General features: G+C 40.7%; 1 protein-coding gene across 1 annotated transcript in view; it reads right to left on the bottom strand.

The window, feature by feature from the left end:
- The window catches only part of AQP9 (aquaporin 9), a 44,305-nt gene extending 36,819 nt beyond the window's left edge, over nt 1-7,486 (bottom strand). Inside the window, exon 1 of the mRNA XM_004421625.3 lies at nt 7,031-7,486. Coding sequence (XP_004421682.1) covers nt 7,031-7,141 — 111 coding nt within the window. The 5' untranslated portion in view covers nt 7,142-7,486. The remainder of the gene's footprint in view (nt 1-7,030) is intronic.
- Between the last annotated feature and the right edge of the window lie 17,494 nt (nt 7,487-24,980).

Below are 24,980 nucleotides of genomic sequence, written 5' to 3'. Positions count from 1 at the left end.
AAATTTTTAAAACGTGCAAAACAGTGAAATATATTGTTATAGGGAACAGCGTAAAAGTTCAAAAGCATACACAAGAATGATAACTCCAGCAAGATGAAGACAAACCAGAGATTTGATTGTAATCCCAGCTCCACCATACACTTGCCTGTGGGCAAGTTGCTTAATCATACTAACCCTTAATTTCCTCATCTGTAAAACAGGAACAATTCTCTTATCTTATGAGATTTTCAAGGATTAATGAGTGTCTGGGTATAGGATATTCTCAGTAAATGTTAACCTCCTTCACTGTCTTTTGTCCCCATCATTGTCTTTGGCAGGAGAGAACCACAAGTCTTTAACTTCCTGCTTCAGTCCCCTTTACATCTCGCTGAAGATATAGGGCAAGAATCCACACGGAACCCTCCATGTTTAGTTCCTCCACTCATTCAGATTTAAAACCTTGGACTTACTTACAGCGACAGAACACCCAAGTACAGAAGTGCAGATCCATGAAAGGCTGAGTACAGGACATAAATCTTAAGTAAATAACAAGAAACAGATGGGATTGATGGTGGGCATTCTCTCTGATGTCCTGCTGCAGTAGAAAGAGCATTTGACAGAATTCTGTGAGCATGTGGGTCTCTGTTCCTTCATCTGAGAGACATAGGGACCAGACAACAGAGACCACTTCATTCCGAAGCCAGTGTGTGAAGACCTAAGGATGGCAGACCCCTCCAAGGCTCCAGCAGACATTCGTGGCCAGAATCAGCCAGGGCACTGCTCACAGCAGAGGCTTCTGGCCTATCATCTTTCAGCAAACTGACAGCTGTGGTCCTCTGGGACCCTCGTCCTGAACATCCCAGGCTTGGAGTGGGGCACGTCTGCAAAGCAATAAGCTCAAACCAAGCAGAGAAGAAACAGCTAGAGGGCTGGGGACTGTTGAGCCAGAAAGCAAGAGAGAGGAATTATGGGATCTCTTGAGGCCCACTTCCTTGTGGGTCCTCTGCTCTGCCTCTGAGCCACAGGGTGGTCTCAAGGAGAACCCAGAAATTAGAAGTACCCGGGGAAAAAGTGCAATGAATGGTCAATGTGCTGCCCCACCTCAGAACCCCAGCGTTACAAGAGCCTTGAATGTACTTGAAGGTGGCAAAGAGGTCCAAAAACTCTATGCTAGTAGATCTTCTATAAAATTTCCCTGCCATCATCATGTCTGTTCTATATAATCATCTTTTGACACCTCTAATGTCTAATGTATTTTAGGCTATAAAATTAGAAAAGTTCTCTTGAGCTTTCATGTGAAAGGAGTTAATTCTCACCAAATGATGGTGTATCAGGTGTGACTGGAGTCAAGATATCAAGCCCAGCTGTTGCATTCATGGGCTGGGTGACCTTGGGTGAACCTCTTAATTATGTTACACCTGTTTCCCCATCTGGCGAAATGGAGTTGATCCCTTCTCTCTCTCTCTCGCCTAGGAAAGATGTAAAGATAAACAGGAATCTACATGAAGGAACACCCTATGCCTTTTGGAGGAAAAGCACAGGGGAACCTGAGGGTCAGCGGGTGCGTATGGCAGGGCGACTGAGCTTCTGAGGATTCAGAGGACACGTGATTGCATCAGCTTCCTCATCAATAAGAAGGGCCAATGACAGCTGTCCCACCCCTATCTCAGAACTGTCCTCCCATTCCTGGGAATTCTAAATAATGTAGTGGACCAAAATTGTCCTGAATCAGCAGACATATTTCATGAACTGGCTTATTTTAAGAACTTTCCTATTTCACTCTAATTGCTGACCATGTATTCTTTTGTTTCAAAGTTCTCTAATATGGAATAGATCTACTCCAAGATCTGAGCACACTGTAATAATAATTTTAAAGCCCTGGAATTTCAATAGTCAGCATATCTGACAACCCACCCAGAATGAAATGATGCACCCGGTGACTCTGACAAGGAGGGAAGTTTGGGCATGAAGCCACGGAGGGAGGCAGGAGCACAGGAAACCCTGCGAGGTCTGAAGTTTCTCACGTAGCATCAGTCTCGCTTCCTCCCTCCCTCCTGCACTGCCCACCCTCCCATGCCCTCCATGTTCTGTGTCTCAGGCCTGTACCCTTTCCGTTTCCCTTTAGGGCACAGGTCGAGGGTATTACTTTTAAAAGAAGTATTTGCATTTTTTCATTCTTAGAGGTGCCAAAAGGTAGATCTGTAGCATACAAGTTTGACAGGGTGAGAAAAGAAGTTAAGGTCCTCCCTAATACACAGGTAGATGCTACCCACTCATAAGTCCAGCTCTGGAAGGATGCCCTTACACCACAGGAGGAAATATGGCTGCTTGCCGAGCTGTTCACCTCAGCATCTTCAGTAGGATGAGCTCTGTATCAAAGAATCCTGAAACGTTTGAAGAGAGAAGAGGGTACACAGAATAGTGGGGAGAGAACATAGGTACTACAAGAAATGACTAGAGATCCTGGGAAGTTCAGCCCAAAAAAGAGATTCTAATTCAACACACGTTTATGGGGTCCCATTTACGTAAGTGCAGAGTTTCGTGGCAAATGCGGGGCAAAGGTGTCTGCAAGATGCCCAGGAGGAGACAAAGCAGCTGTTTTCAAATACTACAAAGGACTCTCAAGTAGAAGAGGGGAAGGGGTGGGAAAGGGGAAAGGGAGCTAGCATTTATTTTTTTTATTTTATTTTTTTTTTGAGGAAGATCAGCCCTGAGCTAACATCTGTGCTAATCCTCCTCTTTTTGCTGAGGAAGACCGGCTCTGAGCCAACACCTATTGCCAATCCTCCTCCTTTTTTTCCCCCCAAAGCCCCAGTAGGTAGTTGTATGTCGTAGCTGCACATCCTGCTAGTTGCTGTATGTGGGATGCGGCCTCAGCATGGCTGGAGAAGCGGTGCGTCGGTGCGCGCCCGGGATCCGAACCCGGGCCGCCAGTAGCGGAATGCGCGCACTTAACCGCTAAGCCTCGGGCCCGGCCCCCCGGGAGCTAGCATTTAATGAGCGTTTCCTATTTTAGGAACTTGACGTGTAGTGTGTATTTAATGTGCATTGAAATCCCCAGACAGTGGGCCCACAAGCAGGGGGCTGAGCAGTCCTCTGTCCTCTATCTTTACCTTATACCTGTCCACCCACGTTGAGCAGTATTTTCTGCTTCGGAGAAAGTAAAGACATTGACTTCAGGGTACAACTAGTGGTCTGGTCTCATCAGGTGCCCACCAGTTAAACTCGCATGCCCACAAGTAAGTGAAGGCTAATGCATGGCTCCAATCTATGGAAATGTTGAAGCAGAGGGAGTCTGATTTCCTCTCTATCAAGGACATTGGTCAAGGGATTCCAGCAATAGGTGGGAAGCGTAGGCTCTAGAATTAGAAAGAATCCCAGTTGTATGCTTTCCTGGTTTTGGCAGTTACTTCATTGCTTTGAGCCCTCATTTCTCCAACTGTTTGTGGGTCATAATAAAACCTTCCTAATGCAGCTATTGTAAGGATGAAACAAACACATATAAAGAAGCTAACATATGATAGGTACTTGATACATGCTCCCTACCTTTGAGGCTCAAGGTTTCTAAACCTCTTCTCTGTGATAAAGAAGATGCATTGCAAACCTCCTCCCTGAAGCTAGCAGAGGCAAAAAGGCCTACCACCCCCCTGTCTAAAATGCCAAATTAAAGCTGGCTCTTTGTATTATGGCTTAATTATTGCTGTTTTTAGTTGTAGTTTACAAAGTATTTTTCATGGACCTTCTCTTCCCTTAATGCTACCCGTAGGCCTTATCAGTCATTTATACCACGGTGTGAATGAGTTTGACGTACTTCCTCTAAGAGCCATTTTTGAGAGGAGGGAGAAAAATGGCACCAGATTCCCAGGGTCTGGGGGAAGACCAACTTCACAAATTTGAAGGACTGATGAGTCCTACATATCTTCTGCCGTCTCTTTAATGCCCCCTTTTCCCCACGCCTTAACAACATGCAAAGCTTTTTACAAGAGAAAGCAAGGCCAAATGCACACTTTCTAATAAAGCAGAAACAATTGCTTTGGATAAACTTTGAGCAAAAGCATGTATATTTATTGGTTTAAAAACTATTGTGTTTGTGCAGAAACTTCTTGTTTACACATCCCCAAAAAAACCTCAGCAAACCTGAAGATTATAATCACAATTATAGATTTCATCAGGGTTCGCTTTAGAAAAATAAAGGTACAGTATAGATAGAAATCAAACCTTTCAGGAAATGCTTGGCTTTAGGAGAAGGTATAAAGTTTAATTTTTCCAAGTACAATATTAAGATATTACTTCTTTGGCCCCCACCTTGAATACTAGGGCGACACACGCTACTAGCTGCATGAGTAAAAAGAACAGTGAATGGCTGAGAGCAACTTCCACTTACTCACCCCAGACGGGATGGGATTATGAAACAAGTTCTTGTTAAGAAATAAAGAGTTTTAACTTTTTCCGTTGCAAAATGGATTCACTTCCTCCTCTGTGTTTTCTGCAGAGCACTAAGAATTGTGACCAAATTTGCTTCACTTCTCTGGACCTTAAGTCACACTGGGGCTCAAGTCAGTCTGTGGTGACAACCACTCTTCTCTTTGGGACCAGACTGCCAAGTAAGAGAAACCCGAGGATTTCTGTGGGCGGTTATCCAGCAAGCAGCCACTGGAATCAGAAGAATCTTGCGTTTTTATTCTCTCTTTTCCTTAGAGCTCCCCCTAACTAAGTCCCGTGGGTGAAGACAAAGAGCTCAAGAAATTGTCCATAACTCCTTGAAAATACTGGAATGAGTCAGGTCAAAAGAGGCTCTCAAAGACCAGAAAACTTATGACTCTCACTCATTTTACACTGGTTCAATTTTTTGAGCTCATATTCATTTCTCAATCTTGGCTTATTCTCCTAAATTGATATGTATTTATCCAAAGCAAAGGGCTTTTTTAAATTTATTTATTTATTTTTGGGAGGAAGATCAGCCCTGAGCTAACATCCGTGCTAATCCTCCTCTTTTTGCCCAGGAAGACCAGCTCTGAGCCAATCCTCTTTTTTCCCCAAAGCCCCAGTAGATAGTTGTCTGTCATAGCTGCACATCCTTCTAGTTGCTGTATGTGGGACGCGGCCTCAGCGTGGCTGGATAAGCTGTACGTTGGTGTGCGCCCGGGATCCAAACCCGGGCCGCCAGCAGCAGAGCGGGCGCACTTAACCGCTAAGCCACGGGGCCAGCCCAGGGCTTTTTTTGTTTGTTTGTTTTTCTTGTGAGGAAGATCAGCCCTGAGCTAACATCCGTGCTAATCCTCCTCTTTTTGCCCAGGAAGACCGGCTCTGAGCTAACATCTATTGCCAATCCTCCTCCTTTTTTTTTTTTCCCCAAAGCCCCAGTAGATAGCTATACGTCACAGCTGCACATCCTTCTAGTTGCTGTATGTGGGACGCGGCCTCAGCATGGCCGGAGAAGCGGTGAGTCGGTGCGTGCCTGGGATCCGAACCCAGGGCCGCCAGTAGCAGAGCGCGCGCACTTAACCGCTAAGCCACGGGGCCGGCCCGGGCTTTTTTTTAATTGAGGTATAATTGACATATAACATTATATTAGTGTCAGGTGTACAACATAATGATTTGATATTTGTGTATATTGTGAAATGATCACCACAGTAAGTCTAGTTAACATCCAAACATACGTAGTTATAAAATTTTTTTTTCTTGTGATGAGAGCTTTTAGATCTACTTTTTAGCAACTTTTAAATATGCATTACAGTATTATTAATTGTAGTCACCATGCTGTGTATTACCAAAGAACTTTTAATGTACAAAGTTTATGGGCAATTCTCTATAACCCTAAGAAAAATGAAATTATTTATACCTGGAGTAGGGAATCTTTGAGCAATTTTTTTTTTAAAGCAAGTTAAGGGCCGGCCCTGTGGCTTAGTGATTAAGTGCGCGCGCTCCGCTACTGGCTTCCCAGGTTTGGATCCCGGGCGCGCACCAACAAATCGCTTGTCGGGTCATGCTGAGGCGGCGTCCCACATACAGCAACTAGAAGGATGTGCAGCTATGACGTACAACCATCTACTGGGGCTTTGGGGAGAAAAAGAGAAAAAAAAAAGGAGGAAGATTGGCAATAGATGTTAGCTTAGGGCGAGTCTCCCTCAGCAAAAAGAAGAGGACTGGCATGGATGTTAGCTCAGGGCTGATCTTCCTCACAAAAAAAATAAATAAATAAAGCAAGTTAAAATCAGTGGTTGCTACATATGGGAATAATTGAACATTTAATTTTCTGTACACAAACGGTCTTGCTCCAGCTAAGAATTCAGGATCCAGAGAATTCTGGAACATGCAGCAGGATGAAAGCCTAGATCCCATGCCACTTAAGTAAACTTTCCAGTCTTTTATTAACAGCTGAGCAAACCTCTGGACAAAATCCTTGAGAGGTGCTTAGAATCAGTCCTTCCTTTATATATAGAAGGTTCTCAAAACTGTCTAATTAAAGATCTTCAGAAATTACCTCCAGTTAAATAGAGGGGAAAAAATGATACAAAACCAAAGCTGGACTCTTGCACAGTACACTATTTCTACCTAGTGCAATTTCTAGTTTATTAAAAGTCAGGTGATCTGACAGCACAATCTTTGCAAAGCATTTGTAATAACGAGCTGTTTCTTGCCATCCATATTTATTGACTTTCAATACTTATTTCAAGTGACTGAGTCACCTCTGTGTTTGTGGGAAAAAAGCAGGGTATAAATCAATTAATCAATGAGAAAAATTTCTAACGGCTGACTTGAATCACAAACCCATCTCAGAGTCTGAGTAAATCTCTGAAACGAAGAAAGTACTTCACTCCCCTTCGGCTACCCCCATCAACTCTTGTGGCTAAATGAAATGAGTAAATGGAAGCCTAATATTGCGGCCACTAAGTAGCTCAACAGCCTGGAAGTAACTTGGTGTTTCTTGGAAGAGATGAATCTAATGATGAACTTAAAGAAAACAAACCAAAACAAAGCTCTCCACTCACAGCTAGATAGATAGGGAGGCATTATTGGGTACGAAATCAGGAAATTAGGAAATACTTACAATCAGTATAAACGTGCCCAAGAACTCAGAGAGCGTTTCTTTAGCTAAGCTGCTCTTCAAGACCAATCTCTGCTTGAAGCTTTTCCCCTGTTGTCTCTTCTCAGGCTGCATCTCGGGGCTTCTTCAAGGACCACTCTTCCCACCAATATCTGCTGCTTCTGGTCCCTACCTCACTGGCAAGTGAAGACAGAAGTTTTGACAGCTGCACGCAGATTCCTGGAGATGGCTAGTAAGGTGCTCTGACTGTGCAAATGCTGTCCTGATTAGAGCCTGTGACTTAATCCTCTTCCGGTGAAATTGTCATTCCCTGTTCACTGCTGTTTATCTGAATTATGGAGTTAGAACCTGAAATCCCCAAAACGGTCCTTTTTGTGCCTGGTGGATTAATCATTACCTTTATTCTCAAGGTATTTTTTCTCTGTTGGGTTTTTTTTTTTTCCAAGAGATGAGAAAAGAAATGTTGTGCTGGTTGTGTTGCCAAACCACAGCGATGGGCTCCAGTCCAGAAGAGATTTACATGTTACACAATTGCAGGCTTCTGATTTTTTTTTTCCCCTATTCGGAAGTGGGCGGTTGGGGTGTAGTTTGGAACTGTCAAACAAGGTGTATATACACTGAGTGTAAATATTCTTTACTGAAGGAGCTTTTCATGCAAATTGGAAAACATGAAGAGAATATAGATGTGCTGCTCTGCAAAATTAATCACTCTTGTTTTCCTCCAATATCATTTCAGTGATTTGATGATGCCTTCCTGATGGTGGTAAGAACCACAGTGCACATTCCAGAGATAGAGAAATTAACATACAGAGAGACCATTGCAAGTTTCACATTGGAATTCTGTAGGACAGAATGGGATCTCCTCCTCAGTTACTGAAGCTGGGCTTCATCTACTGAGAATAGTTTGGGATCCAAGAATCAGAAAGATAGGGAAAGCAACTTGTTGACTTTCTTCTGAAAAAGGATTCCAGTTTGAAAACCAAGTTACCCCCCTTCATTTACCATGAAATATTTAGGCAAAATACACAGAAAATAAACAATAGCAGCTTGAAAGTCTATACCACTTAGAGATCCTTGAGCCAGAAATAGATCAGTCTGAGTCTATGCCACCCCAATTAAACAAGAAAGGAGGTAAATACACCTAAACAAGGCTCCTAGTTATGCCATTTAAGATGAATTAACATCCTCACAGGCAACAAACTGGGTTCAGGACTAGCTTCTTATCATGTCAAATAGTCAAGCCTTGTTTTTCAAAACTAGTTTGTCTAAGAAATAGAATCCAGCAGTTGTTTTTGAATACCTTTTCAGGAGGCGGGCGGTCATTTCTAGGTGAGGAGGCAGGCAGGAAAGGAGGGAGGAGAGGTCTGGAGAAACAGCTGTTGAGAGTCCATGGGCGAGAGGAGATACCTGATCTGTAGGTGAAATACAGAGTTTAAGGCTAAAGAAGTTGTCACTTGCTTGAGGACACATCATTGCAGAGCCAAGACAAGAATGCAGTATTTTGGCTTTAATGCCTGGTTAAGTTATCATGGATACCATTGTCTTGAAGAGTTACTTATGACCACATGATTCCCAAGTCCCAGTGGGTGGACCAGAGAAACAGGACTTTATTGCTGTGACTACAATAAATACCACACAAGGGTGTTCTTTGGGCTCTTCATTCACTCATCTAACAAATATTTATGGCATACTCATTATGTGCCAAACACTGCACTTAGCAAAAGCACAGAGTGTTCTTGTCCTTCCTAGAGTTTAGAGTCTCATAAGAGAGACAGACATGAGTGAAACAATCATGCACACAAACATGAAATCACAATTGAGATGCATGCTTTAAAGACGGGGGACATATTTCTATGAGTGAATATAACAGGGGGATTTCACCTTGTCAGAGAGATCTCTGATGGTTTCTCCAAGGAAATCATGCCTGCACTGAGATCAGAGGAAGTGTAGGGTTAACTACATGAAGTGGGGAAGGAGGTGCATGGAGAAATGCCTTGGGGGTGGGTGTGGGAAGAGTATGATGCTTATTCAAGAATGAAAGAAGCCCACTGTGGCTGCCTCCCAGAGAGAGTGAAGGAGCACAGCACAAAATGATACCGGAGCCGTGGGGAGGGATCAGATCATATTGAACCTTGTGAATCGTGTTTAGGATTAAAAGCAATCATAAGTCACTGAGGTGGTTTAAGCAAGAACAAGACACCACCAGATTTGAGTTTTAAAAAGATCATCCTGGCTGTGAGGTAGAAAGGGGATTGGAGGGGGCCTAAAGTGGGCATAGATAGACCCATTGGGGGATATTACTGAATTCCGGGACTGGTGGTGGCTTTGACAATGAGAAAAATGGAAGAATTCAAGAGTTCTTTGTGTCTTAAAATTGGAAGGACCTAGTGGACTGCATATGTAGGATGAGGAAAAGGGAATCATCAAGGTTGATTGCTGGGTTCCTGGCGTATTGGGGAAGGAGATGCTAAGCACTGGGAGAGGAAAGTCTGGAAGAGGACCAGAGTCACAGTGGACATCATGAATTCTGCCAGTGCAGGTTGAGCCTCAGGGGCTCTCTGGTGCTTCTGAGAGATGTCAGGTAGGAAATGATATGGGTCTGGATTCAGAGGAAAGGTCCATGTGCTCAAAGAGGTGATAATTGAAGCCACGAATAAAGATGAGGTTACCTAGGGGGAGAGTTTGAAGAGAGCAGAGGCTGAGCTTTTGGTACTGACTATTTCCTGCCCTGGTAGAGGTGAAGGAAATCTTTATTATTTCTTTTATTCTACCTTCAGATGACAGTCACACTTTTCACCTCCATCGCCATGAATAACTTGTCATCAAACATAACTCACTGACACTCCCCAGCCAGCCACCAAAAAAAATATTCAAAAGCACCCAGAGAAGGTAAGCGATGAATAACATCTCTTCTCCATCTGGGAAGAGATCTTTGCAAAGCACCCTTGTGTCAATGTTCCAATTGATAGTGTGGGGCTTCTTAGTTTCTTTCATTCATTCATCCAGAAAAACATTTTATTGGGTATTTACTACATATTGGACACAGCATTAAGCAGTAGGAATTCAAAAATGAGGAAGAAAGATCTCTACTGTTAAGAAATAATATAGTCTATGTGAGAAAGACCTCCAAGTGAATACATCATGTAGTAAAATAGAGGTATATGCAAAGTACTGAGCCAAAATTCCAGCTATCACCACATGGACATCTGAGAGGTCACTGCACATTGCCAACATATTGACTCATCCTGCCACCAACAGTTCTAAAATTGTGCTCCCCTTGATGCAGTGCCATGCTGAATCTCCAGAGCTAGCCTACCCGGCTCTTACAGTTCCCCTTACTCTGTCTCTCCCTGACCCTAACATTCTCTTCTTCTTTATCTGGTTTTGCCTTGAGTAACCATCTTTGTCTCCACTCATGGGAATCAACAAGTCTGGTGTTCATAAAGGTAACCATCTCACACTGTGATCTCACTTCCCCAGCCTCTTCTGCTTTGGCCAACTTGATGTCCACCCTAGTTCAGAAGCCCCTTTGATGGCCATTGTTGAGACTGTGTGTCACCATCTCCACTTTCAAAGTCCTTTCCACCAAGGCACATCTCACTGACTAAAATTTCCAATTCTCCCATTTCATCCCATCTCTGACTTTCACAAATTTGCTTTACAACTTCCTCATAAATTCCAGTTCCCCAACTCCTCCCTTTCCACCGAGTTCTTGCCTTGTGATTACGCAGGTTGATGATGCACTTATCAGCTTCTCAGGTTCCATTGACCCAGTGACTTTCTTCTACACTCACATTACCAAAGCCCAACTCTGGGTATACCTAGCCATCTATTTTTCTCAAGTATTCTCTTCCCAAACTGTTGAATGATGCCTGAGAAATTGTAAATGTATTGATTGATCCTATTTCAGATCATCATGATCTAGCATCAGTAGTGGCCCCATATCTTTAGTTAATCTTTTATTTCAAAAGTTCAAAGTTTCCAGATTTTATTGTGCATTAGGATCACCCACCTTCAGAGACTATGATTTGGTAGATCTGGGATGGATCCCAGGAATCTCACAAGCATATCTGATAATTCAGATACCATGCCCTATTTCATTCTATGCAGCAGCAGTATAGCGCTTCTATGCCCCTCCAGCTCCTAGTCACAACTCTTCTACTCAGCTGATGATCTTTTGTCCCAATCCATTGGTAAAACAAATGGGTTCATTGGCTATAATACCTTTTGCCTCTCCTCCTCAAAAAGTTGCCCTAACTTTATTTATGTTGTTCTCCTTTCCTTTCCTTACTGTTCTAGTCCCTCTGGGATCCTGGCTGATTAATGTTCTCCTCACCCTCTCAATCTCTTCCCCCTGCTTGGCTTCTTTCCCAGGGCTACGAACAAACTTAGGTCTTATCTATCCTGAAAAACATTCGTTCAAAGTTCCACCTCAAATTCCATTGTCTTAGTCAACTCAGGCTACTGTAATAAGACCCATAGACTAGGTGGCTTAAATAACAAACATTTAAGTCTCACAGTTCTGCCTGGAACTGTGAGAGGCTGGAAGTCTGAGATTAGGATTCCAGTATGGTCGAGTGAGGGTGAGGGCCCACTTCCTGGCTTGTAGACAGCCACCTTCTCGCTGTATCCTCACATGGCTAAGAGAGAGTTCTGGTCTCTTTATCCCCTTTTAAGGGCACCAGTCCCATCATGGGGACTCCACCCCCATGACTTCATTCAAAACCAATTTCCCCCCAAAGGCCCTGCCTTCAAACACCCCCACATTGGGAATTAGGGCCTCAACAAATGAATTTGTGGGGGACACAAACATTCAGTTCATAGCAACCATTTCATCTCTCTCCTCCACCTTCTTTCTTTTCCATTTGAGGAAGAAATAACCACTTTCTCTTGAGCATAAAATCATATTAAATTGAAAAAAGTAAAAATAATTCAGAAGTATATAAATTAAAACATAAAAATTTCTCATAATCCCAGCCCTCAGAGATAACCACTATTAACAGGTTGGAATATATCCCTCCAGAATTTTTTTCAGTAGATCTAGATCTATTATGATCTGAAAGTGGGACTGTATTATATATACTAGATTAAAGTGTTTTTTCCACTTAAAATATTCTGTTCATCTTTCTATGCCAATGTATAACTCATCTTTTTAATGACTGCATAATATTCCATTGTGCAAATGTGTCATAATTTAAAGTTCCTTTTGATAGACAGTTGGTCGTTTCCAATTTTCCCCATTAAATGAACATCCATATGTATATACTTGTTTCTCTCTTAACACAACTGTCTAGAAGTTGAATTACTGTCAAAGAATATGCATATATAAAGTGTTTTATAAGTACTTATTTCTCCCATTCTCTTCAATACTGGTAATGTAAATCCTTTCAATCTTTTCCCAATATAACAATTCAAAAATAATATTGTTTTAGCATGCATTCCTTTGGTTAATGGTGAGATTGACCATCTTTCATATGTTAGCTATTTGTATTTAGTCTTTTATAAATTTTATATTTATGTCCTTTACCCATTTTTCATCTGTAGCATTTAATTTTTGTTTATTAATTTTTTGTCACTCTTTACAATAGAAGGATATAAATCTGTTATCTATTATATGTGGCAAATCATTTTCCAGTTAATCATTTATCTTTAACTTACAATGTTGGCATTTGGCTACCATATAGAAGTTTAGAAAATTTATGTACTCAAGTCTATAAACCTTTTTGTATATGGTTTCCAAGTTTGACATTTATGCTAAGAAAGATCTGCTCTATCCCAAAATTACAAAAATATTAAACTTTGTCCTAAATTTTGTTCTAGTATTTTCATGATTTTACTTTTCACATTTAAATTTTTAATTTTTCTAGAATATATTTTGATGTATCACATAAGGTAGGACTCTACTATATTTCATAAATATTTTAACAAGTTTTCCAACACTATTTGATTTGAAATTCCACCTCTCCTATATAAAAAATTTCCAGAGCTAAAATTATTATTTTAATTGCTCTAGTCTTGCTATACTTTTTGATGTCTTTCTGGTAGACTAGGTCCCTCCTCATTATTATTGTCAAATATTTGTTAGCTAGGTGAACTTTAGAATCACTTTTTAAGTTCCATCTCCTCCCAACTATAATTAATGAAAAAGCATTAACTTTATGGATAAAGTTATAATATTGAATTTTCTTACTCAGAAATATAATTCCCATCTCACCATTTATTCAAGGCTTTTTTATGTTCTCAAGTAAAATTACATTGCCCGTGACCCCCTCTATCAGCCCTCTCAGATTTCCAAATTTCTCCCTTCAATGGGCCCAGTCCACTTTAAGGGCTCCTCTAATTAGATCAGGCTCACTCATGATGAAATCTCTTTTATTTAACTCAAAGTCAACTGATTAGGGACCTTAATTATATCTCCAAAATCCCTTCAGCCATGTAACATAACATAATCACAGGAGTGATATCCCATCATATTCACACGTCTGGCTCATACTCAAGGAAAGGGGATTATAGAGAGGGTATACACCAGAAGGTGAGAAACTAGGAGACCATCTTAGAATCCTGCCTACCACACTTCACCTATCAAATTCTGAGAAATGTATGTTCAAATCTTCTCCATGGTAATGATTTTATGAAATTCTTGTATTATTGGAAGTTTCTGCTTAATATATGTCTATACTATGTTGTTTGTGGTGGCTTTGTACTGTGTCAACTTGGCTAGGCTGAATGCATTTCTAAGAATTCTCTTTTCTGTATATATCTGGCTAGAGTGAGCTGCCAGAGAGACTTGCATGCAAGCTGTGGGGGACAGAATTGAAGCAGCAGCCATTTTGTGGCTCACACATGTTGCTGCTTGTCTGCCGGCTCATGGTGTTGGTGTGAGGCAGCGGCCAGACTTGCACCGCTCTAACCTTCCCCTGAATCCTCCTTCAGCTTCTCTGACTCCTGCACTAGGTGTGTGTGTGTTTAACTCCATGACAAAGTGTCCCAGCTTCTGTGGGACATCCATATCTTCGAGGTCAGGGGCAACAAGAACCGACACAGGTTTCAGCAGGTGTCAGTCTGTCCTCGTGAACTCCTGATTGCACCAGTAGTTTCCAGCTTATTCTTATTCTGCTCCCCCCCACCCCGCTTCATCCATCTTCCCTTCCTGACTGCCTGCCCTGTGGACCTCAAGATTCAGCATCAGATTTGAAGACAACAGTCTTGGAGAAGACTGCTAGACCAGCTCCCACAATTACAGAAGGTCAAATTCCTGTAACAGAGCCCTTTACACATACACACAAGTATTTGTATATGTATATATACATATATATACGCATCATATACATAGCATACATATATACACACACATACATATACACACATATATATGATTCTGCTTCTCTGATTGAACACCAATAAATTGCTTTTTCATAAATTTTCCTGACTATTACAACTTCATGAGTTACATATTTTATCAAAATAAATCATTCTCTTTGAACCATTAAGTGCTTTTTTCTCTTATATTACACTTCATGTGTTGTTAATATTACCACCACTGTCTTTGTATTCGTTTGCTGTCTGTTTGCCCATCCCTCAATTTTCAATCTGTTGAATAAAAATTAGATCTACATTATATTTTACAGTTGATCTTTTATAGTCACTTATTTATTTTATTAGTAAAATTGTATTTTACAAGGAGGAATGCCTTTAGCTATATTCCTGGATTTAATTGACTCTTTACAGTCTACTTAGTTTAATTAGAACTAGATGAATGAAGTCACAGTAAGCAGGTTAATCAGCACATGGTTAGTAAATAAGAACTTTTTATTGCAATTATAATTTACAGCTGTCATGTACAAATACAATGTTCAACAACAAACATTTTAATAAATGCTTTTCCTTTAACAACTATTCATATTCTAAATGTTACAAGTCAACAGTCCTTGTAACTTGAAAAGAAACCTCTAAATGTTATAGGAAAGTTTTTTTCCTTTTTAGTAAACAGAAACACCTACCTTCTGAGGACAAGATTTAGATTAAGAATAGATTTCAGGGCCGGCCCCGTGGCTTAGCGGTTAAGTGCGCGCGCGCTCCGCTGCTGGCGGCCGGGGTTCGGATCCCGGGATCGCACCGATGCACTGCTTCTCCGGCCACACTGAGGCCGCGTCCCACATACAGCAACTAGAAGGATGTGCAGCTATGACAGACAACTATCTACTGGGGCATTGGGTGAAAAATAAATAAATAAAATCTTTAAAAAAAAAAAAGAATAGATTTCATTTAAATTTTTGCAGCTGGTATGCAACTATTTGCTAGTCTCCCTCTTACCTATGTAAACGAAGGCAGCATGATCTAATACTCTGTAGTCTCAAAATTACTTAGGACGAAGTACCTGCTATTGAAGTTTGTGGTCTCAATTTTAATCAAAGCTGAATTAAACCTATTTGGAACTTGTAATAATTTATTTCTAAAAATCTTTACTGTATTGTTTGTGTGGACAGCTGAAATTGACCGATCTCCTTATCGTCAGAGTCTTCCTCTCCAGCCCGACCTTTAGACTGTTTTCAGCCATTGTCCTAAAACACAGATCATGTCTCACTTCTCTTTTCAACAAACCGTAGAATAAAGTAAAAACTCCTAGGCTGAGCATTCAAGGTCCTCTGTTGTCAGCAGAGGGGTGGATTTCCTAAACAAGACCCAAAATGCACACACCATAGGAGAAAATGTTGATGTATTTGACTACTAAAATTAAAGAATGTTTGTCAAAAGATAACACAAAGGGAATCAAAAGACATTAGGAAGAAGATATATTCATCACATATAACACACAAAGGGCTACGTCTAATATATGTAAAGCAAAATCAGCAACTCAATGGAAAAATGGGCAAAAGACCTGAAGAAGTACTTCAAAGAAGACCGCCACATGGCCAATAAACATGAAAATATGCTCCACTTTGCTAGTAATTGAACCAATGCAAATTAAAATACCAACGAGATAACATTTCATACCAACCAGATTGGCAAAAACAAATATTACAGTATCCAGGGTCGGCAAGGATTTAGAACCATTACAACACTAAGGCATTGCTGGTGACGGTGTAAATTGGTATAACCTCTTTTGAAGCTAAACGCAGTTTGACATTCTCTAATAAATTTGAAGGATGTGTGTGCTTAACGACCCAGCAATTCCACACCCTGGAAAAATTATTGCGTAAGTGTACCTAGAGAAATATACAAAACAGTTCCTAGTAGCACTATTTCTAATAGCAAAATAACTAGAGACAACCCAGATTCTAATCAATAGTTAAATGGATAAATAAACTAAGTTTTTACAATGGAATACCATAGAGCAGGAGAAATTAATGAATTACAATTACATATAGTAACATAAGCGAATCTCAAATAATTAAACAAAAAAATATGTTGGAGAAGAATGCATAAAGAACAATTCCTTTTATGTTAAGGAAAAAAACATACCAAATTGTTCAACATAATTTGAGGGACCAAGCATAGGTGGTAAACCTATGAAGAAATGCAAAGGGATGATGGACGAACAGCTTGCAAGAGTGATTACTTCTGGGGGGGAAGGGAGAAGGAAGGGACTTGAGGGACCACACAGGGAACTGTAAGGTAACGGACCTATTGCTCACCATAAAATGGGAGGTGAGTTCATAGTGTTCATTGTATCATGAATTTTAATACTTTACATTTGTTTTATTAATAAAGAGAAAAAATAAACAAAATTGAAAAATCACAGAAAAAATGAGCTCCCTGCCTCCCTCTGCTCACTGATTCACCCTGCACATCCCTGAGAGAGAAATCTTTTTAAAACACAATTTAGTTACAACATTCCCTTTCCTAAAACTCAATGATTCCCGCTTCTTTAAAGGGTAAAGTCCAAACTCCCTAGACTGATATTCAAGGTCTTCCACCAATCTGGCTCCTCCATACCTGCCCAAATATGTATGTCAATATCCCCCAACATGACACCCTTCATTTCATCCAGAAGGGCCCATATGGATTCCACAAAGTGCCTTGCTCATTTCTGCCTACAAGTCCTTGCTTGTGCTGCTATCTTTTCACCAGGAACGCCTTTCCTCTGCTTCCCTTCCTGTCCAAACCCTACTCACCTCTTCTTTCAATGGCCAAGCCCCCTTTCTAACTTGTTTAGAACCCTTCCCTCACAATTCCATTGAACAGTGAAATCTCCCACAACCAAACGCCTACACCACTCATGGTATGAATGACTCACTTAGCCCTTAATTATATACAGTTTCTTATCTCTTCTTGTCTGTGTGTGTGTATGTGTGCATGCTTGTATGTTTTTCTTTCTCCCCCAAACAGATGATACACTCTTCAAAAATAAGAACTGTGTTTTATATTTCTTGGTATGGCCTCAAGGGCTTAGCACAGTAAACATTTGTCATACAAATAAACTTTTTCAAAATTTTTTTTATGGCATGGGATACTTTGAAAATGCCTTAAAATAAAATCAAACCTGACAACAGCTTTCAAAATTAATTCTAATGTTAATCTATTGGAGTGTGTCTAGCTTATAGTATGTGCTGTGACATTCAAATTTCCCAGTGGCCCTCCCTCTTCAGAAATGTCCTCATTTACATGACATTCTGATATAGCCATTTTTACCCAGGCACCACGGTACAGGGATGTTTTTACATGACCCAAGAAACAAACATTTAAATGTTTAGCTTAAACAAAGTTTACCAGTAATGTGCATAACAGACCCTCCGTCCTATCCCTCCCTCTGTGTCCTCACCCCATCTATTACCCTTGATCAGGGGGCTTTAGGAGTGAGGTAAGGAATGGTGTGTCTTAGAGGTTAATAAGAGGTGGATAAGGCTTTGGGAAAGGATAAGAGAGACTGTAAAGAGCCATATCTAGGTGGTCCTGTCAAATATTCTGCTTCGAAAATATCACCTTATTTTAATGTACTCCATTTTCATGAATTAAGAAAACCTATAAATCTGTCTTTACCAAACATACAAATCATCCCACAATAAAATTATCATCACAGAAGTGTGATTTAATAAATATTTATGGAGAATCAAGTATAGGAAGAATGCTGGGCATTTTTTAAATAGCTCTTCACAGTTTATCAAGTATTTGCATAAATTATTTGTATCACAAAGCAATCATGTAAAGTAAAAGGGACAGATATAAATTGCAATTTCTTGTTACTTGCCTGCCTCTCATACTACACTGTGAATGCCTAGAGGGTTAGAAACCATGTTGACTGTTAGATACCCAGTACCTGGTGTGCCCATGGCGCATAATCTTTGCATAAACACATGTTGAGTTAGGAAGTGAAGAGAACCCTCACTTTGCAGTTGAGGAAACTAAAGCCCAAGAAAGAGCAATGACCTGTCCAAAACCACGCAGTTAGTGGGAGAGTGAGCATTCAAATCTGAACCTTTGGGCTCTGGATCCAGTGCACCTTCTACTATTGCTCGGACACAATGGAGAAATCCTATTTTGTCACTAACTGAAAGGAGATTATGGCTTATGGATATATTTTTATTCAACCTTTCCTAATTCCTTTATGAGTACACTATTTCGTAGACTGAATACATTACACTTGGGAAAATGGTCTTTTGGTAGAATTGCAGCTCTCTGTGAGAGTGAGGCTGAGGTCAGGTCATGGTCCTGCAAGTGCCCCTTGACCTGGACAGACTCCACAGCCCCAGCCGTGTGCATCTACCAATCACACACAGCTGATCACATGGACCAGGAATGATCTTGTGCAAATCCACCTCCAAGAACTGCAATAAAACCAAAAGCGTGTGCCCCACTGATAGTGTATTAGCAACAACAACTGTGTTTTATAACAACAACTTCAGTATATCAGGAGCCTCAACTATTCATCAGGTTGGGGATCAGAGTGAGGAGTCACATGTCCCACAAGGACCTCCATTCCTCAGGAAGTCCATACATCCTCCCACTAGCAAAGATGCTGGACCCAATATCCTGAGAAAGGCATAGAAGACTGCCGAAATCTCTCGGCAATTGGGATAGGAGTCCATTGCTTGCTTTTCGAGCTCTGCCAGTGGAAAGCCCCAAACGCCTACTGGTTGCTGTGTAACATAAATAGCCCAGTGTGCTTTCCATACAGTCCTGAGAATCTGGGAATTCCTTCTCGTTCTAGCAAGTAGCTATCACTCTTTCAGTTGGTTATAGCGTCAGTCATGTCTATAAAAGCCTTAAATCAGAAAGCTTTCCTTCCAGAAGCTACTCCACAAGTTGCAATTCTAACTGCTCCATTAAGCACAGAGGGCACAAAAATCTGTTTTTAGAGCTCTTTTCAAGGTAGCTCTCTTCTCCTAACTTCATATTTGTTGTAGCACAATGGGGAGACACAGCAATGGTTTCTGATGCATTTCTCAGTAAATGGCAAAGTAAAGAGATTAAGAAAAAGGTGACCTTCACCTTATCCTTAGAGAAGACACGACATCCTAACCTAAAGAACAGGCTGGAATTCTCCATAGACTTCTAGAAGTCTGCCTGTGAGACATTGAGGCACCATGCAAGGTAAGTTTCCCTCATCTCCTGAATTCACCAAGGTTTTATTATTATTATAATTTTTAAAAATTTAACCTATTAGCTGGTGAAAAATATATTACAATGACCTCTAGAAATTTTAAAACCAAATCTCATAGTTTTTAAAAGCCCATTATTTAGGAACTCAATGGAGAATATGCCACTGGCAACAAAACCTTCGTCCTTGGTAGTGAGCTAAAGGTGTGTTTTGAAACACCAGATTTCTCAGTGGAAGCACACTGTCAAAACACCTCTAAATGTCTTCTGGTTTAATACAAAGAATTTGGAGACTATGGTAGTGGGTACTCATATAGACCTTTTGCAGATTAATCTCTGAATAATTAATCAAATCCGCACATAGCCGAGGTGATTTAATAGTAATTTAATTATCAGTTGAACTGATAAAAGTAACCAATCAACTAATGATCACATAAGCAGTAGAGAAAAAATTTAAAGTTACCTCCATTTTGATCTGAATTGAACACAATGTGTGCTTGCCGAGGGGATCTTTGACTCCATGACTTTCATGTCCTCTATGATCTGAGTTCATTGATCTTCTAGGTACAAAGACAAAGAACATCTGCTTACCCAAACATTTGCTCAGAGAGGATTTGTTTAAGGGAAAGTGTATTGACTAAATGAAGCAAGGTTACTTTTGCTTTTGTTTGCTCCATGGTATCAAAGGGTTTGACTGTTGAAATTTGGTGTGCTACTAAAGGACGTGAAAGAAAATATTACAATTGATTTGAAACAAAATGGCAGTCAATTACATTTATCAAATGAGCATTTAATATATAATTTTAAAATATCTATTATATTTGGTACATGGAGAGATGTCAAGTATGATATCTTGAAAGTGGTTTAATCCACTATCTGAAAACACATTGGGCATATTGCGTGTATGGCCTGCCTTGTCTTTAGTATGATATATTATTCTTATCCACATTGATTCAGCTTAGCTGTTGAACTGAGTTTAGAAGTGCTTAGCACTGTGCTATGTCCTGGGCACACGAAGATCAATGAAAAGCAGCCTGGGCCATCAAGATGATCTCAATCCAATTAAGAAACTACATAGATTGTTGGTAAATTTGGTAAATGTATGAGTGATTGAACTGAGTGATCTCTTAGTACATAGAATTTCTGGAACTTCTTGCCCCTAAAAAGATGTTAAAGAGAGAGGCTGACTAACTCTCTATGAAAGGAGATTGTCCATTGAATGGAATCAGTTGAGACCTAGGATGTTATCTTCAGCCTCACAGGTCTAAAACTTAATTTTATTGTGTCGCCCAAATGTAACTAAGCCCTGAAGGACTAATTCAAGTTACCAAATTCACCAGATATGCTGACTAATAAATGAGATGTCTGCTTATTAATTTACAATGTGAAAAACAACCATGTTTGTTTTTCTTCTTGGCTGATCAGCACACACCTCTTCAGTAGTAAAGTCTTCATAGCAGCCAAATTACTCTTGCAAGCTTGGAAAACATGGATTAGAACAGAGGGAATTGGCTTCCTTAACCACTGCTCCTTCCACCCACAGGCTGGCTCCCTTCAAGAAAGGATTTGCCTCCCATTCTGCACTCAGGGATTCTCTCTTCAGGCTCCAGATCCTCCTGAATCTGATGACTGCATCTGTTGGTTCCCTTTCATACTCCTTTTTCATCAACCAGGTTTTCACCTTTCAGTCTATCTGCTTTGGTATTGATGTTTCCTTAGATGGCCCCTGTTCTCAACCTGACTTTCACCCCTGGCTTCTGTCCTCCAGATAACCCTTGGCACTGATGCTGCTCATTCCCACATCTAGCCCAACAACAAGAATCTTTTTCCAACTAATAGTCTAGCACTCTCATCCCCATCACTTTGTCCTGGAGGGGATTTAGATAGCAACCTGATTGATATACCTATTTCTACTGTGGAGATCTATCCATGGAAGGAACCAGCACATTGTGTCCATTGGTCATGACTCCATCAGCAGTTCTGGAGACCATTCTTTCTTTTGAGAGAGTGTAGAGTATGGGGTTAAACTCATAGGCCCCAGGGTTAGAGACCTTGGGTTTCCATTTCTGCTCCACCACTTAATAGTTGTGGAAACTTGGGAAAGTTATTAACTGCTTTGCACCTCAGTTTCCTCATTTGCAGAAAGGGGATTATAATAGTTCACACCTCAGAGGACTACTCTGAGGGGCAAATGAATTATTTCATATAACACAATCAGATAGCAAGCACACAATACTTGTTACTGCTCTTTGTCTATACTTTTTCTGGATTCCAAGCAGCCCATTTCCTTTATGACAGCACAATGACCTCAGATGTTTCGCAATACAGTTGAGTGGGTTACAGTTTCAGAGTAACGCCTTCTTGATTTGATGCAGGACTAGATTAGATTGGATTGCACATACACATTTGCATACTACTAAATTAGGCACACAATTTAGCAGCTGCCTAACCATAATGACAACAGCCACCACTGACTGAGCACCACGTGAATTGCTTTATGAATATGAGCACAGGTGACATTGGCAACATCCTTGTAAAGGAAGATGATGTTTTTGCAGCTCTAAAGAAGAGGAAACTGGGTTTCCTGGCATTAGGACATTTGCTTGTGATGGGCAGCAACAGGAGGAGCCCTGATTTGCACTGAGGTCTTCCTAGTTCCAAAACCCATGCTTTTCTCCAGAATGCTCTATTGTCTCCCTCATAAAATTCAGAGTGACCCTTTCCTTAAGTTGTCTGCATATTGTAGGGGCACCTTCTTATAGACTCCCCAAAATATGATATAGACCTCATTGTCCATAATCAATTTAGGCCAAATGCCTGGAATTTCTTGGGACAGCCCTGGTGGTACCTTTTGGTGCTAGGCTGTCCTGCATTTTATTTATTTGTTTTGCTTCTATTGTTGCTATTGTTGTTGTTACTTGGGCACCAATTCAAGATTCCTTATTCCTAACAGGAACCAATTAACTGAACTTTTCTGTCTGAATAGCCCTCTGACTGAAGACCAATTTACCATCTTAGAGTTAATGAATTCTTGACCTAGAGTTCCTAATTCCTCTCCTCCTAGGGACAGGATTAGTCCTGGGGTAGACCCTCAGGTAGGAGTCAGTCCATCATGTTGATTAGAGGAATTGTTGGCTACAGGTCGAGGGCACCATCCTCACTCCCCTTTGTGGTTTCCATGGTGATCAACTTCCTGTCCATTTCCCAGGTCCACTCAGTTCCTGGCTGGGGGAACTCTTCTGTCCTTGGCCATTCCCTCCAGCCAGAGTATGGCTTCTGGGTTTTCAGCACACCCAAGTGCTCCCCTTAGAGATCTCAGGTCCAAACTGGGAAATTTGGTTCTGTCCCCACATGGCAGGCTCTGGATCATGGGCTTTACCTTGTATCAGATCTTTTCCAGGAAGCTCTCTTGTCTTCCCTCCTTCCCCATTTCTTGTTAAAGTATCTTTATTCTCTTGGTCTCCCAGGTTTGCAATCTTGGAGTCACCTTTGATGTATCTTTGTCCACGTACCGCATATTTAGCCTTCTTCCATAGTCTCTCTCACATTTACACCGTCTTTTCCTATCTCACTGACACAGCCCTAAACCTTTTCATTATGCATATGAAGTATTAGAATAACCTGTGAACTCCAGAGTTTTTAACCTAGGAACAAAACACCCCCTAGAAAGGCCATAGAGGAGCTCTAATGAGTCTGTAAAACACCTGAAATTATTTTTAAAAATCCTGGAGTGCTGATGTGCTTACCTGCATTTTTCTATGTAAAATAATAGTTTTCATCAGTATCTCAAAGGGAGTTGTATCGGTTTCTTATTATCACTGGAACAAATTACCGAAAATTTAGTAGCTTAAAACAACACAAATTTATTCTCTTACAGTTTTGAAAGTCAGATATCTGAAATCAAAGTGTTGGCAGGGCTACATTCCTTCTGGAGGCTCCTATTTTCTTCCTAGTTTCTTGTGGCCACTTGCATTCTGTGGCTTGTGGCCCCTTCCTTGCCTCACTCCAATCTTTTGCTTCTGTTGTCATGTCTCCTGGCTATTCACTCTGATCTCCTGCCTCCCTCTTATCAGGACTCTTGTGATTACACTGAGCCCACTCCGATAATCCAGGATACTCTCCTCCTCTCAAGATCCTTAACTTAATCACATTTGCAAAGTCTCTTTTGCCATATAAGGTAACATTCTCAGGTTCTGGGGATTAGAAGATTCACATCTTTGGGGGGCCATTATTCAACCTACCACAGGAGTCAATGCCCCAAATATGCTATCTTAACTGGCTTATTTAACAACCCAGACAATTATTTCTCAAACATCACTCTCATCTTGCCATCTCCCGCGTAAATTTAAGTGACTTCTTTTTGCCTATCAGATCAATGCACTTTCTGAGCCCAGCATTTAAGGCCATTAGCCAAGGGGCCCCAACTGATCTCTCTAATCTCATCGCCAATGTTCCCCAGCTAGGACACTCTAAGTCATTCCACTGAGAATGCATTATTATTCCCAGCTCTACCCCTGCACACACTGTTCACTGGCCAAGAATAAGCCCCTGACACACTCCCCTCCACCACTCTAATCTCTTCCCTTTTTATCAAAGATTTTCCTCCATGTCATTTATGATCCATAATGTTTTCTTTTATGAAACCTTAAAAGAAGGTATAGCTGGCCCATACTATAATCATGTCTTATTTTACTCATCCTCTAAGTGAGGATGAGTAAATATTCTAAGGACAAAAGTTTCTTTTACATTCCTCAAAATGTCTAGAGGAGCTTATGAATGAATAGTTCCCTTTCTCTCCTCTATCTCTCCCTAGAAAACAGTGCTATACTCCACAAATACACTGTGGCCTCCATTCTGGTCCTTTCTCCATCATTAAATAATAGCTATTCTGAAATATGGTCCATCATGTGACTTACACAAGATAAAAAGTTTGATGAACAAGAATTTTAAAGAATATTAAACTAAAAAAACTATCTTTATTTCAACCTCTGATACAGTCATGTGCTGCATAATGATGTTTTGGTCAACGATGGATGTCATATACGACGGTGGTCCCATAAGATTAGCACCATGTAGCCTAGGTGTGTAGTAGTCTATACCACCTAGGTTTGTGTAAGTATTATAGGGGAGGAAGAAATTTTCCTTTACCCTACTAGGTTCTTCTGGATGGTCTAAGAATTAAATTGACATGAGAGATAGATTAACAGGAGAAAAACAAACAAAAGTTTAATAACATATATACATGGGAGAAACCCAGGAAAACTGAGTAACTGGCCAAAATGATCAAAGCCCTTACCTTAAATACCATGCTCAGCTGGAGATAAAAGATATTGGGAGTGGGGAGAGTCAGGGACTTCAAAGGGAAGGCAGGCAACTCACAGCAGGTGAAAAGGAGCAAACGTGTAGAAAACAAGTA

This window comes from Ceratotherium simum, chromosome 3 (genome assembly GCF_057802395.1).
Source record: "Ceratotherium simum simum isolate JZ-2026a chromosome 3, ASM5780239v1, whole genome shotgun sequence".
Lineage (NCBI taxonomy): Eukaryota > Metazoa > Chordata > Mammalia > Perissodactyla > Rhinocerotidae > Ceratotherium > Ceratotherium simum.
Note: the sequence above shows the minus strand (reverse complement) of the source record. Positions and strands in the feature narration are given on the sequence as shown.